Genomic DNA, 16,047 nt, shown 5'->3' on the forward strand with positions numbered 1-16,047 from the left:
GATGGAGAAGTGGCCCAAGCTCCGTGTATTAGTGGGAGGAGGTGGGGAGAATTGCAGCCCATTCATCTTCACAATTGCAGACTTCTTCATAGCTTCTAAGTTCAGCTGTAATTCAGGAAGTTCTCTGCATATCCTGCAGTTTTCCTAAGTAGCTTATTTCCAGTTCATTAGAGGACTCGTTCTAGCAGATAAATGACCTTGTCTTTGTTTCTTGCCATACAACTGAGAGCTTACAATACAGGGATTACAAATTGCAGGCTTCAGGTCCAGCAAACTCCTACTCCTCACCAGTAATAGCTGCCATGACCACATCAAACCTTCTACTTCAACACTGATTTGAAGTTCAGATGGGGTTGCTTCTACCTTCAGAGGTTGACACATGATGTCTGAGAGAGTGTGAAGAGTGCTGCTGACAGCCGTGTTCCCATGGCACAGCCGAGTTCTACAACTGAAGTAAAAATTGTCACCCACGCAGACTGCACGTTCTTAGAGCTGGTAGGAGACTGTCGAGTGAATAAAGACCCTGTAAACCTTGTTACCTTCAGTGCAGAGAGAATTTTCAGGAGAAAGCTTAAAAAGTTCATGCATAAATCTCTTAAAACTCTTTAAATTTTACCAGCACCTTGTATTTCACTATCCTCTCCATAAGGAAAGGAGAGCAAATAGAATAGGAACGGGTTGTGTTGAATTACTGCAGCAGAAGAAAGTACTTAGTGTGGTGGTGAGTCCGGGAGAAGACCTCACATGGAACAGATCTGTCCCATGGCTGTCTGGGGGCACAGAATGCTTTGGGTTGGAAGGGACCTTAAAGATCCTGTGTATGCTCTGTCCTCAATGCTGCTTCCTTTTTTGAGCCTGCTGCTCTCTGGAGCTTTGAAAAGAAGAGCAGGATGAAGAGAGCACTGCCCTCCCAGGGGCTTGGCCAGCTATTTGGCAGCAGGGCAGTTTTCTCCACTGCGTGCAGGTTTGCCTCATCTCCCCAGTATGGAAGGGAGCCAAACTAGGCTGTGAGAAAGCTATCCCTGAAGCACATCACATGGAGAGGTGAAGTCACTAGAGGAGAAAGGAGATGTAATGATCCTGAGGGTCTTTTCCAACCTAAACGATCCCACGAGTCTACAACTGGCCCACAGCAGCAGCTTCACGTCCTGCTGTTTACCTGCTCGCTCCCTGTGCCCACTCCTGGGCTTCTGCATGAAGGACAGGCAGAGCAAGGATGCTGCCAACACACGTATGTGTGGTATGTGTGGCTGGCTTAGTTTGTGCTCCCCCTCCTCAGTGCAGCTCTCCACCAGTATATTCCTACCCCAAGGACAGTCCTACAGGAGAAAGGTACAGCTTGGTGCTATGTGTCACAAATTTAGGAAAGCAGGGAAACGTTCCAGTCCAACACCTTCCCCAAAAGATCACTGGCTCGTATCAGTTTTGAGGATACAAGGCTCTGCTTTTCCAAGGCCTCTATGTCTTAGCCTGTTCATTACTCTTATTCAGCTTATTCGTATTCGTTAGTGTGTGAAACCTCCATGCGCGTGTCAGTGCTGTGTACCTCCAGTTTATGCCAGCACTAGCCAGGATATTCAGGGATGATCCTCTTTCTTCAACATTACTGAAGGGAAAATAGCAATTTGGGGCCATCCATGTTATACTGAGTTTAGGAGAGTGACCTAAAATCATAGAAAACAGGGCTAAATCATAGACACATCATAGAAAATAGGACTAGAGGGAACCTTGGGAATGCGTGTAATTCACCTCCTGATTGAGGACACCTCTGCCTCACTCTTCTCCATGCAGATGCTTGTTCAGTCTGTTCCCCTCCAGTGATGGGGGTTCCCTTCCTTTCTGCAGGCATTCTGTTCCCATCCCTTGTTCTCCCGATGTCCAACTTGATTTTTTATATATTGTATTTAAAGCTGGAGATTTTTGTCATAAAAACAGAATATTTACTTCTTCTCTTATCTACCCTTTAGGTATATTATGTATGTAAGGTATGTTAAGTGCTGCCCATCAGGACGGTTATGTGGCTTTTCAGTCCTTGTAGACTAAAACTGTATTTTCTCTGGATCACGTTTTCTGGATTTCTGATCTTTCTTGTTCTCCTCTGAACTGACTCAGGTCCACTTGCATCTCATTTGAACTTTAGTGCCTGAAACTGAATGCAATGTTCAGATAAGTAGAAATCTGATATATTTTTTGTCTTACAGTTTTGCCCTTTCTGTACCACTTTGTTAGAAAAGCATGAACTTGACTCATGTTCTACATAAACATGGAACTTTGCATTTTTCCTCATTAAATTCATCCCTTTTTTTTCCCACACCATTTGTTAAAATTGTGAGTTCTGTCCATGCACACTGAATCTTTATATTACCTACAGGTTTAGTAAACACACTGTACTTCTTCACTCAGATCTCTGTTGAAACCATCAGGTAGTACTGGAACAGAACAGACTCTTGTGGAGAGCCCTTGGGGAAAGGGCCTGTGGTTTCTCAGAGCACAGTTTTATAGGTGGTTGTACAGCCAGATGTTTCATCAAGTCCAGGGGCAAATTGCTGAAACCCTTAATTATCAGTTGTGATTATGAAAGTTGAATTTTCTAATGTTAAGGTTTCAGAGAGGCTGCTTATCTCCCTTTATCATAATGTTAGTGTTGCTATAAACAGATTTTTTGAAAAACTCCAGTTGAGGTGCATCTTCAACACATCCTCCGAAGCACGTCTCCAGACACACTGTGACCTTCTGAGCTGAAAGAGCTGACTGGGATCCTCATCTGACTTCTCTCCTCAGCTAATGATGAGATTGCTGTGCAGGAGGCTCTGCCAGCCTGCAGAATATGCCAGTCCTTTTGCAAGGGCTACTGTAAAAATAGTATATATTGAGGTTGTAAGAATACAATTTTATCTTGAAAAATAAGGGTGAGCACTTTGAGCTTTTATGATGCTTATCAACTGCCTTTTCTCTCCCTGTAAAGTTAGAAGTGGGATAGCAATGAAGAGGAAGAAATGAATCAACTTCAAACCCCACTGTGGTTAAAGCAGATTAGTTTTAAAGAATTACTGTCACCCTTTACAAGCGTTGCTGGTGCTAGTTATAGACTGTATTGGCCTAACTGAAAGTTGCCTTTAACCTCATAAAATATGAAAGTAAACATAAAAAAAAAAACACCCTGTAGGATTGCATATGGAGCATATCTGGTGAGGGGAGGCTGACCGGCAGTGGAAGCCGTGCAGCCTTGTGGGACCCTCACCTGAGCTGGCGTGGGTCAGCCCAGCCAGCACAAGGCAGGAGTGGATGGAGCAGTGCCCCCGTGTCCTGTTTGCTGTTGTCTGCCCTGTGCAGCTCCAGGGTGGTGCAGAGAGAAGAACGTGCATGCTGCTGGCTCGCGTTGGTGCTGTGATGTGCTTGTGATGCTGAACCAGCCTGAAGGGAATCAGTTTTCGCCCTGCACAGAGCAGTCTTCAGTGACTGCCATCATTCAAGCATGTTGCTACAAGCTTTGTAGGAGTTGCATGCAGCATAGTTTAAAAATTGTAGAGTAATCCATGCTGCTTTTATATGTTGATATTGGAAAAGCCTTATCTGACTATCAGGACAATGAATGATACCGTTTGCTGTATCGTTTATGAAGACTGGTTTTGTTATCATCAAAGTCTGTAGAGAAGAAGGATGTGAAACTGGTTCTGACGTATAGCAAAGGACAATAGAGCTCGAATGAGTAACACAATCCTGTAACAGATCTTGTTGCAGTGTGCTAAGGGGAGGAACATGTTGTGTGCCACTTGTCATTTCTGTTCTAACCTCGTAATTCCTGTTAAACAACCAAACCTCATTCAGATGAGTACGGTGGACTGACGTTTTAACGTTTTCATGTAGAAGCTGTTTTATTTTTATAGACTCTTTTTCTCTGAATGAAACTCGGTTTGATTTGTCCCATTAGGAACCCTATTATGTCCGTTGCATTAAGCCCAACGATAAGAAGTCACCACAGATTTTTGACGAGGAACGTTGCAGGCATCAGGTTGAATACCTTGGCCTTCTGGAAAACGTGAGAGTGCGCCGAGCAGGATTTGCCTACCGCCAAACATATGAGAAGTTTCTGCACAGGTAAGGAGGGTGCTGGCAAGCGACTCGCTTCAGCTCATTGCAAGTCAGCTCGGGTGCTGGAACGATTTGGCTGTCTCACCATGAGTGGACAGTAAGTCTCAAGTCCTCTGGGCTTGTGATCCTCACTTTTGAGCACATGGGGTGGTAGTGTGTGTTTGTTTTAATATCTGACATCGGATACAATAAAACACAGGTCTAACAAGGACACTGGATGCTGTCTCATTTTGTGGCAGCAGATTTGTTTAGAGGTGTGTACTTGGCACTCAGGCTCAGCTTCCTCGTGCTAAAATTCATTTGCTGTATTAGTCTCTTCAGAAGGAATGTGTAATGAGGTTCTTCCCCAGAGCATAACCCTAAAACCAGAACTAATTAACTTCTGTTTTCTCTCTGAATATTGTCTAATTGTTGCAGTGAAAGAGACAGACGTTGTGTTTCTTGGGAAGTGCTTAATGGTGCACAGTGACATGCATGTGCAGGAGGAAACCTCTGGACTTAAAAACTGATAATAACTGAAAAACAGATAATAACATGACCCCATTAAAACATGTTTTGATACTCCTTGGCCTCTTTATTCCTAACAGACTTGTGACAAATGAAATGTTTTAGATTGTAATTTGTCTTACAGCTTCATTAAATTAATATGGGCACTAAGGATCCATCCTCTTAAGATATTGAATTGATTTTTACTTTTGTTGAATCAAGTGAGGAAAGGTCCCTGAGAGAAGGAAAAAAGAAAAAAAAACTAGGCAGGTGAGATGTTGCATGTTGGAAACAAAGTGCTCTTGAAAGATCTTTTGCTGTTCACAGTGGAGATTTGCCTGGGTGTTTCACGATACCTGACGTAGAACAAAAGGGCATGGCTTATCAAACACAGCCTACAGTCTTGTTTATCAGTTCTCTTAAACATTATGCAGTTAGTGCTTGCTTCTGCCCTCACGTGTGGAATTTATTACAATTTATTCTTCAGATTTGTGTAATGACTATTAATATAAACAGCTGCTTTGCTTTTAAAGAACGTTTGATGAGCTCCTGTAAGCTTAAAACCAGACATGCTGTTTACAGCCAGTAAACCAAATTAGCACACGGCAACTGGTACAGCTTTCAGGCCACTGCAACATTTGTTCTGCCGAAACCTGGAGTAGGATTAAACATCTAAAGCATAAGATATCAGACATTGTATTTGCATACCACAGTATTGCTCTGAGTCCAGTCTACATTGACTTTTCTAAATTTAAAAAACAAACAACAACAACGAAGCCTTCTGGCCTGGTTGTTGTTTTTGTTTTGCTTTTGTTGAGGCAAAATTCTTTGTTCCTTCTTTTTGAGTGAGACTTGCCCCTCTTAAAAGGGCTAGGGGGTATGACTTGTGTACAAGCTGCACGTTTTTTGAATGGCTTTCGAACAGGGACCGCAAGGGATTTCTGTTCCTTTCCTTTTTAACAGACTTACTGGGAGACAGAACACGGGGGAGACTCCAAGCCCTTTAGCTCTGAATTATTGCCCTGCAAGTGGGGCTTGTTTGAAGACAGATCTAGAGTAAGAGGAGATTTTAGAGCATAACATAGTCATCTGTTTGCCTACATTTATAAAAGTTCAGTCCTACAAATCTTGAAGCTTTCACGTTTTATGAGCCCAAAACAATACCTACGTTTTGTTTTGCTGATCCCTCTGAGAGGGGACAGGAGATACAGATAGATATATCTGTATGTGTGTGCCTATTGATATATATGTACGTATGTACATGTATATAAAAAAATATTAAAAACTTTCCTTTTCATAATAAAAGTGTGTGTTACTATTTAGCTCTAAAATACCACAAGGTAGCTGATACTACCAGAAGGAAATGATGTGGAGCACAATTAAGACCATTGAAGAACGTCCTTTCCAACATTTCCTTGAAATTAAGAGAATTCTTAGTTGAGCTCTGTGCAAACTAGTCTGCCCCTGCCAATTTGTAGAAAGTAAGATCTCCATATTTTTTGGTTGCACCAAGAGATGTGCTGTCACTTGGTAACTACATCTAATTGTGTGAAATGCAGACCAGGACCACCTGTCTTAAACAGCAGAGATACTTTTTTTTTTTTTTTTGCTTTAGTCTATACTGTCAAAAAAATGCTGAGTGGGTTTCAGAATGGGGTTTGTGTGGGGTAGGGGAAGAATCTGTGGGCATGGCTACATGCGAGTGTAGCCCAGCACTCGGACCATTAAGGCATCCACGTGCCTGCTTGCAGGCAGTGTTACACATAGTGTGAAAGCAACACCCAGATGTCCATCAACTGCACAGTGGTACGAGAAGAGAATGACCCTGCTTCACATGCAGACTAAATATGTTTCAGCAAAGCTTTGTATTCGAGTGGCTCACAAACATCTTGTTTTTAGGAGAGCTGCGTGTGAATCCTAAACTCTAGTAGCAGCCTTGTGCGTGCTGGCTGTTTCTGCAGCTAAGCAGGGAAGGAGAAATGGATGTTTACTGTAAAAGTAACCTTGAAAGCTGTCAAGATCTTTAGGCATGAGGAGAGGGGAAGGGTTGTGGTGTCAGTGAGCAGCTTTATTCTGGGTTCTGCTTTGCTATAATTAGCAGTGAGGTCGGGACTTTGCCTTGCCGCGGCAGCCAGGCTGTGCTGAGGGGAAGAGGCTGGCGGCGCTGCGCAGGCCTGGCAGGAACAAAAGCGCCGTGCTGAACTCCACCGCCGGTCCCCCTGCTCACGGTCCCATTGTCTTGGGATGTCTTTAAATGAGACAGCCCTATTTTTGTTGTGAAGTAGGAAGAGAATTTATTTTTTTTCCTTTGGCTGGGCATGTTTCCAGTTCCCTGACATCTCTCCCTGTTTCTTCTGGCCCCATCAGCTGAGCAGACCTGTTTAATAAAGTGTGGGTTAGCAGTGCCATCCCGATTGTCTTTTTTTCTTTTTTTTTTTTTTCCTAATGTAAGTGTTTTGAGGTGGAAGATTTTCCCAGTGAATTAATTATTGTAGGAATGTTGTCCTGATGAGAACAGGAAAGAGAAACCAGTGTGAAATATTTATGTCCTATGTGCACGTGCTTCTGAGAGAGGGAATGCTTTTGCCAGCCAAGTATAATCGCAGAATCTTCTGTTGTGAGTCTGAGGTTTTTTATATGCCCGTTTTATTTACCAGTGATCTCTGTTCTGTGTGCTGCAGCCCTCACGCTGATAGCGTGCCCTGCTTAGATGCTGTGCACACCTCCATTTTTTCCCCTCTTCAAAAGCTTATTCAGAAAGGCTAATTTGACGAATGAAAGCGACTGCATGGTATTTCCATTCAGGCTTATTTTAGTCTGTTTAGCAAGTCCTTTAGTGCACCCAGCCCCCTTGTAAAAAGGTTTGTTGTTGGGGCCGTTTAAGAGTAGCTGAGAATTCTGAATGTCTAAGATATTGAGATTGATGTCTGACTTGCATCATGGGCTTTTAAATAGAGAAGTGGTTAAGATTGCTGCATGCATGTTTTATTTAGGACATGAATGTGGGTAATATAACAGTGAAAATGTCTGTTGCATTTTTGATTATGTCCATAAATTATACGCAGAAAATTCATTGTTGCTTTTTACAAATGTCTGTTCACACAATCAGCACTTTGCAAGGATAGTAAATCTTACAAAGCACAGGTATTTTGAAATTATTTTTGTATTTGATTCATGGTTGTCTTAGTTCCAATCTGCATCCTCTCTCTTATTGTGAGAAGGGGTTTGGGAAGGAAGGACTAGAGTGAGTGGTTGAACAGTGATTACAGGCAGTAGTGTTGTTTACACAAACCGTGGCAGTCAACTGTCTGCTGCTTTGGTAAATAATGAAGTTTGTTAGAAATGGCTACAAAACTGAACAGGAACATTATTTGCAGAATTTTTAAATCTAGGTTGTCTGACTGAGTAGTTGATTACAGTTGATTTCTGATGTAGAATGTGAGCAAACCAAAGCTTTTCTTCCTTGAAAATTAATAATTAAAAAAAAAAAAAAAAAGTCAAATGCAGAGGGTGTGAGTAATGGAACTGCCAAATCTTCAGGAAGACAGTGGTGAGGTTTGTCATGTCTCATCAGTTATGTGTTGATGAAGTGAGCTCCTCGCAATAATTTCAATGGCTCAAAATCACACCTCTTACATTCCCTTTCCATGTACTTTGGGTTTTGAGGGTCACATCTCTTACACAAAATGTCTGAAGCTCTTCTACATGTAATCAAATAATTTTATTAGAATTATTTCTAAAATATGCTGAAGGTTGGCCTTTTTGAGAACATAGATGGCAAGCGTACATTTGTAAATTGTACCTTGTAATTCCAGGTACAAGATGATCTCAGAATTCACTTGGCCAAACCATGACCTCCCTTCAGACAAAGATGCTGTGAAGAAGCTCATAGAGAGTCATGGATTTCAGCATGACGTTGCTTATGGGAAGACCAAGATATTTATCCGTACACCTCGAACACTGTTCACCTTGGAGGAACTGCATGCCAAGATGCTCGTGAGGATTGTCCTCTTCCTACAGAAGGTAAAGCTTAGTTTTACTGCATTAAAAAACTCAATTCACCTTCCTTAAAACACCTTTGCTCCCCTTGCAAGTGAGCTCACAAAAGTGACAAGTCTGTACAAATTGTAGAATGCCGCAGTTTGAGTACTGCTTCTTTTTTTTTTTTTTTGTAAAGCTCTTTCAGTAATACTGTGTAGCGGCATTAAAATCTTGATGTGGTATGATACACTGTGATCAGGAGAACTGGTAACATTGTTGGATACTGTTTAAAAAAAGAACTAACTTTTTACTCAGTAAAAGTAGGCTGCTTAGACACTTAAAGGAACTTTTGTGGATAAATGTTGAGGAGTGTTACATAAAGGATGTTGAAATGGGTTTATGTGCGTAAAAGTTTATTAGTGGATCCATAGCTGATGGCATACATCAGCTCTAATGATAAAACTTACAGGGGTGGAGAAAAGCAGGGAGAGGGAGAGGGAGAAAAAGGACAGGGAAAACTCTCCCCAGTGGCCAGGTAGGAAAAGAAGTGACAGGATCCCCAAATGAGCATCCTCCATCAGTGTCCTTGTAGCACATGGTCCCTTATCATATTTTTCCCATAATAATTACATATTTTTCATCAGGACCAGCTCAAACTTCCTATTGTTTTTTTCTGACAGTCATGTTACTGCTAACTGAGCAGAAAATGATCAGGGCAGATGCTCATGCATATTGGTTTATTAAGCTTTGTGCATACATGTCATTGAGTCTCCTAGTGTAAATCAAAAAATATAGCCAAGGGATAGAAAATGAGGGGAAAAGGACTGATTCGCACATTGGTGGCAATTTCTTCCCATGAGAACCTGCTATAACAGCAATATTGGGGTTTGCAGATGCAAGCCCAGAGAATTACATCACAAGAACAAGGGAAACATTTGCCGCAGAGGCTCTGGAAAACACTGTCCCAGCAGCTTGGGTGAAAGCGTAGCAGAGTGAAAGTCAGTCTACAGAATTGCTAACAGAAGGCCCTTAGCATTACAAAGGGTAAGACACCTAAGGCACTGTGCAAGAGGACCTCTGCATGTTTCTCCCTCCTCTGAACATGGGATTGAGCTCAGGCTCTTTCTGGCATTACCCTTAGGATAAATAATTTTACATTCTGTGACTGCAGGGCAAATGCATTTTCAGACTTTGCTTATGAAGATATTCTTCTAAACAATGGGAATTGTTGTGACTTGGCAAACTACTGAATCATTTAGGTGGTTTTTGGGTCCACAACACATTGAAGCTGGCTTTGTAACCTCAAAAGCAACATACGCTGGAGGGGGAAAAAAATACAAGAGCTGGTTTTAGTACTTACTCAAAACTGTGTTCTGTGCGAGTGTGATCTGTCTGGCAAAAGAGCAATGATTGCTGACTTCTATAGCAACAGAGATGGTAGAACTGACTTTGTCCTAGCTAACAGGGATTGCTGGTAAGCTCAAGGTTTTAACACGTTTCTTAAATGCCTTCTGAAACCCCTTTTGCCTGTCAGAAATAGAAACTTCTGATAGATGGGCATAAAAACTTCGCGTAGAAAAAGCCTGCTCTAAAGCTATGCAGTTAAGTTTGCACAGACTTTCTAAACCTGATGGGCTGTGTCACTTTTGGTAAAGAGTAAGACTCTGAAGGTAAAAAGTTATCACCTACATTCTCTAATAGTTTTGTGAAACTCTCAGGTTTGTTGCGTTAACAATGTGCTTGTTCTGATTTACCTTCTGGAAGGCAAAACAGTTCGACCAGTATGAAGGAGAAAATTGGAAGTCCTGGGTTGCATCTGTGTTGGTATTTGTTGTGCCAGATTGCATAGTGTATCTTTAGTAAGGAATTTTGTAAGTTTTATATATGTGATTAGTTTTTCTGGAAATGCAGAAGTTCAGACTGCTTAAATGACAAGGGACCTGCCTGTTTCTGAGCTTTGTGAGTCAGTGTTTTGTTTCCTTTTTTTTTTTTTTTTTTAAGCAGTGTTCTCCTTGCCCTGCTGATGAGCTTCACAACAGCTTTCTTGGACTGCTCGTCATCTTGTTCCAGGTGTCTTTCCTTGAAATGACAGCACACTTTTTCTTGCTTTCCTTTTGGAGTGAAATGGGGCTGATCTGTGTGACCTTTAAGCCCTTTTCATACACCTCTGTTAGATTTTTCTGGATTATTTGGCTGCTCTTCGGCTGTGCTCACTGTGGTTTCTTGGGAGGAGTTCCCCTGTCTGCAGCTGCTTTTGCAAGCACATTGGTGTTATTTGGAGCATTCAGTGAGTTCTCTGGGTCGTGCCACTGATCTGGAGTCTGTCTTTCTTCCCATGGTGATATGAGGCAGGCTAATGGCTTTCTTGTTGAATAAAGCTGCAGGGGGGACACCTTGCTCCCAAGTGACCTGAGTTTTCATACTAAACATCTGAGGAATTGAGAGGTGACCTTTTTTGAAACTGAAAGATGCAGTTACTGAAGAATAATTTAAAAGACCAATCTGTGCTGTGAAACAGATGATGTCTCACTGCAAGGTGAGCCCTGAAGCTCTGCCTTCAGATAAAATCTGCTGAACAGCAAGAGGCACAGTTTTGACAGCAACATGTCTGGTTTTGTGCGTTTCGTGTTTTCTCTAGGTGCAAACTTCAATGCTATCTATATAGTCTGGGCTGTCATCTGGACTGGCTTCAGCAACCTTGGAAGGCTAAAGATTTCTAGGAGGTAAATACCCCATGAGGAGTAATGGGTCAGCTCTGGTGAGGGATCGGTGAAGCTCTGGTGAGGGATCGGTGAGGGATTTTGCTGTAGTGGTGTTGTATAGCATCAGGCATGCTGGTTATGTATAGCAGAACCGTAGTGCTTCTGGGTTTTCTCTTGTTGGGACAACCAACAGAGTAACAAAAGGCAAATTCCTGGTGGACATTGACCAATGGCCCACGAACCTTCCTCCCCTTCTTTTTCCTCTCCCTGAGTACAGCAGGACTAAGACAAGACTCTCTATGGAGGTATATTTCTGTTCTGCCCAAAATACTGAAATAGGACAGGTGGAGTCATCGTCTTGTTTTTTTCTCTAGTGAGATTCTAATTTGCCCAATGAAGATTTGCAGGGAAAAGATAGGGTCCTTCTGAAGTGCTAAAAGTACTGAAAAGTTTGTACTAAAAAGAAAACTGGATGTCCATAGCTCCTTTCTGCAGCTTAACCCTGCTGTGGTTCACCTGTATTTCTGCTTATGCATCCTGGATGTTCTTCAACCACGTGGTAAAGTGCTTGCGCAGTGGTGGAGAGCTGTTTAGAGTTCTGGAGCTTGAAACTAAAGACAAGAATCTCCGATGAAATCAGTAACAGCTTGCTAAACAGCTCATCTACAAAAGAGCAGGTGTTGGGTTGATGTTTATAGGTATGTAATGGTACAGTGTTAAATCTGTCTGGAAAATGATCTTTTTTCTTCCATTTTCTGTATTTCTCTTATTGTTAGATTTCATTCTCTGCTCTATCAAATCACTCTTGTTATTGCAACAGCCGTGTTCTGCTACCAGTAGATGGGGCAGTTGCAGACTGGCAGTGCTGAAAAAGGAGCAATCAACACAATAACAAACAAAATCTGAGGATTTTAAGAGGCCTTCCTGATGCTCTGAAAACATCAAGGCAATCTTGCCTGTATCTTAGTTTTTTGTTTGCAACTTGCTTTCAGTGGTTGATGAAAAACTCACACAAAAATTTAATTATTGATTTTTTTTTCCCTACTTTATTTTTGCCTATAAGCATCAAAGGCTGAGTAAGGCAAGCTGTGATAATTCTGAGAATCACAAGATTAAATCTGAAAAGAAAGAAAGAGATGAACTTGATTAAAAATATGCATAGAGTTTTCTGTTGTGTTGGAGCTACTCAAATTTGAATTTAGCAAAGGAAAAGACAACTGTAGCTAAAATGTGGTGTTGTGACAATAAGCACTTGTGTGATAAAAGCTGAGGGGAAATGTAAGGCTTTAAAATGTAAAGCTTTAAAAGCAGCCGATCACAGGCTGGGGTCCAATAACGTTTTTCTTTGCATAGGAAGGATTTTAAATGAAAGAAGAATCTGCTGATAGCAATTCTGTTTCTTGGTTGTTTTAAATGTACATCTTCATTTCTAATTATATATATTATGTGGTTTATTGGTCCCATATAAAACCTAAGGCTTTCAGAAAGATTCTGTAATTATCTTAAGAGCTTCATCATGTAAGTAACCCTTAACCCTTAAAATAATGCTGGTTCCTTTGTTTAATAATGATAAGAATTTGCTTCTTATGAGTTTGGTTAAATTGAATTAAAACAGCCTTCCAGTTTAAGTAGATAATTTTGCTTTCTTTTGTTGTATGTCTTCTGAATGTCTTCTCCTTAAGCTTTATCTTTAACTCCCCTTTTTCTTCTGTAATAAAATGTTAGTGGGATTCCAGGCTATAATTTTATTTCAGGCCAAGTCAGGAAGCAGATGTGATGTGATTTAGCTGTGGCAACTTGCTGGCTCCAGCAGAATTTAGCGTGCGAGAGCAGTTCGGTATCAGAAAACCCATATGGCAGGAGAGTCATTGCTGTCCGAGTCAACTTGGATGGTCATTTTAGAAGCACTAGGTGCAAACATCAATTCTTTTTATGTGGCGCATTTGAGTTTATTTACTGTACCTGTGGTCTTGCCATCTATGATTGTCTTCATGAATGCAAATGGGGCAGCTTTAATGTTAATAATAAAAATATAAAATAAAAAAAAAAGCTGCCATAAAACTCGGTTGCTTTTCTGCCCTTGGAAACGTTCCCACATATTCATTAGCTTTGTAAAACAGTGCTTTGTTCAAGAAGAGAGCCCAGCCAGCCAGCACGTGCAGTATGCAAAGATGATGTATCTTGTCAATATAATTTAGTGCACTATTTCGGTGTAATTTTATCAGGCCAGTACAGCTGCATATGATAATCACTTCACTAAATCTTTACTGCTTAATGCAGAGGAAGCGAGAATTGTTCTTGCGCTACAGCCCAGCACCTACCCGGACACAAATCCTTGTGTACGGCCGCCCTCTTGAAGCAGGAGGAAAACGCAGCTGGCAGGAGGCTCCTGGCTCTGCTGCGTGCCGAGGATGTGAGCACACCGGGGAGGCCGTGCAGCGGGACAGCCGCATCGCTGCGGGCACCCCCGGCCCCATCCCTGCAGCTCCCATCGGTGCGGAGCAGCAGGAAGGAGCCGTGGCTGATTTGCTGGAATTTAATGTCACACCTTCCCTTTCTTCTCCATCCCCATGAGTCCTTGAAACACAGTTTGCTAGGAAACGTTAACCACAAAGGGAAGCTTTCACTTGACAAAGAAGGCATTTTCACGTCAGATTGTGGATCAGCAGGGGTAATCTGATGAGGGCTTCTGTGCAGTGACCCAAATAAAAGGTGATGTAGCGCATTTGCCATCCAGACTCAGCATTTACCATCTTGAGGGAAAGTGTGAGTGAAGTTTTGAATGTAAGTGGAAATAGGTATATACCTGTGGATTTGTGCCATGGTTGGGGACTTTGATCTAGAGAGGCTTTGGCAGGGAGAAGCTGTGAAAGGAGATGCTCTATCTGCGTCCAAAGGAGGAGCACATGGGTGCTGTGAAGGACCAAGATGAAGGACTGGGTGTCTCTGCTGTGCTGACAGTGCCATGTGCCAGTATGGCCAAGCTGATCTCTTAGCAGGCTGATCTGACCACTTCTCCCATGCTCTGCGCCTCCCTTGCACTACGTCGCTTGTCTGCAACCAGTAAATGCATGGAGGCATCTCAGACTCAAAAAAAATAGAACAAAGCAAAACAAAAAAACAATACAAAAACAAAGTGAAAAAGAAAACCCCACCACCCCCCCAAGAAAAAAACACACAAAAAAAAAATGTCATGGGACTGTTTTCTGACAGTTGTTGAGCTCCACAACCAGCTCACTGTCCTTCAAATGAACATCTGTGCTGGCAAAAAATGAGGTCAGGGGCATGCCTGCTGGGGAAAGCAGAGAGGGGAAGAGTTACAGGATCCTACCCTGTCAGCAGCAGGTGCAATGGGGCACCTGAATACTTGCTTACCATCTCTTTCCTTGCCCAGGAAATGCTGTGAAAAAAACCTGCTTTAATCTAAATAAATGTAAATATCCATTTATTGTTTAGCAAGGGAGAAGAAGAGAGGATATTGGGTATGTGCATCAGTATTTAAACATACGGCCCAGCAACATATGGATCATTGGGCAGCTGCCTAAGCTTTGAGACCTTGAGCTTCATGGCTGCTAGGGTCATCATACAACTTCCAAATTTCCCTGCATGGGGGGGGGGGGAGTAAAATCAATAAATAATAAATAAATAAAAAGCCTTCCCTGAGTGTATTGCCAGCATCACAGAGAACACATTGGTGAGTGCACGAACTGCTTCAGTGAGCTTAATGAGAAGCACAGCGCCCAGCTGCAGAGCAGGTAGCTGCGCCATTCTGTAAACCCTTGACCTTTGTCTTCTGCTGTTTGCAGTGCTGCTTGTATGTTCTCCTAAATGACTGCTAATGACTGCTGCAAAGCCAGCTGCAGTCTGCACTTAGGTGTGAATGCTTCCGACTGCTGCCTCCAGCCTGCTTTTTCGGGTTTTACTTTACCGTGTCAGGAGGACTTTAAGAAAGATCTTGATTGCAATGATGGATCAGAGGAGGTGGGGGATGCTGGCTCTCTGTGGCCCTCTGGAATACCAGTCTCACTCAGACGGGGCTTTTTCTTTCCTTTTGAATGAATTTCTTTGAGCAAACACCTCTGCAGTCCTGTGTTTATTAAGCAAATATATTATGGTCCCGATCTTGCAAATTGAGTATTTCACATTCTAACCCTGCCCTTTCGTGGTTTTTTGTTGTTGTTGTTGTTATTTTTTTTCATGCTCATTTATGTATATCACAAATTTGGAAGACCAGATTCTGCAACCATTGCCACTGATGCTTCCTTATTGTTTTCATGGAAGGGAGTCATTTTCTGTTGTGCCTCAACTTTTCATTTTTGACAAGGTGCTGATCTGCACCTCAACATGTCTTTAAGCCTTGTTTGAACTGTAAAAATAGTGCCAGTGTGGAGTACTTGATTAAAGTGCAAGCAAGCCCAAATAGCATTTAGTAGACTGAACTTAGAAAATATCTTAATTTAACAGTAGTAAAAATACCGGTATCATGTGAACTGTGCCTATAATAAGGTAAAGATGCACAACTTCTGTGTATATCTTCTTCCCTAATAGGACACTGCAGTATAAATCACGGTCTGTCTGAGGGAGTTTACCGCATTTTCATGGGGATAGGTGGTGAGCTATTCACATTGGTTATGGGACTTTGGGGCCAAAATGAGCATATGGTGATTGAGCTGTTTACTGAAGTGTTTCTGGAATTATTCTTTTCACCACGATTAATACTGTCCTCCCTAGCAGAGAAGCATGTTTTAATGGCATTCCTGTCCTTTAGACAAAGGTAAGTCCAATT

At 42.0% G+C, this 16,047-nt stretch overlaps 1 protein-coding gene across 5 annotated transcripts in view; it reads left to right on the plus strand.

Moving 5' to 3' along the window:
- MYO1D (myosin ID) overlaps positions 1 to 16,047 on the plus strand; it is a 158,739-nt gene that overhangs the window by 59,137 nt on the left and 83,555 nt on the right. For 4 of the 5 annotated variants that reach the window (XM_040536443.1, XM_040536444.1, XM_040536445.1 and 1 more), the window contains exons 15-16: positions 3,932 to 4,098; positions 8,394 to 8,601. In XM_040536443.1, the coding sequence (XP_040392377.1) occupies positions 3,932 to 4,098; positions 8,394 to 8,601 (375 nt within the window). Of the gene's footprint in view, positions 1 to 3,931; positions 4,099 to 8,393; positions 8,602 to 11,197; positions 13,708 to 16,047 lie in introns of those variants that run through there. The other variant, XM_040536447.1, reaches the window with a different exon arrangement.

This window comes from Cygnus olor, chromosome 25 (genome assembly GCF_009769625.2).
Source record: "Cygnus olor isolate bCygOlo1 chromosome 25, bCygOlo1.pri.v2, whole genome shotgun sequence".
Taxonomy (NCBI): Eukaryota; Metazoa; Chordata; class Aves; order Anseriformes; family Anatidae; genus Cygnus; species Cygnus olor.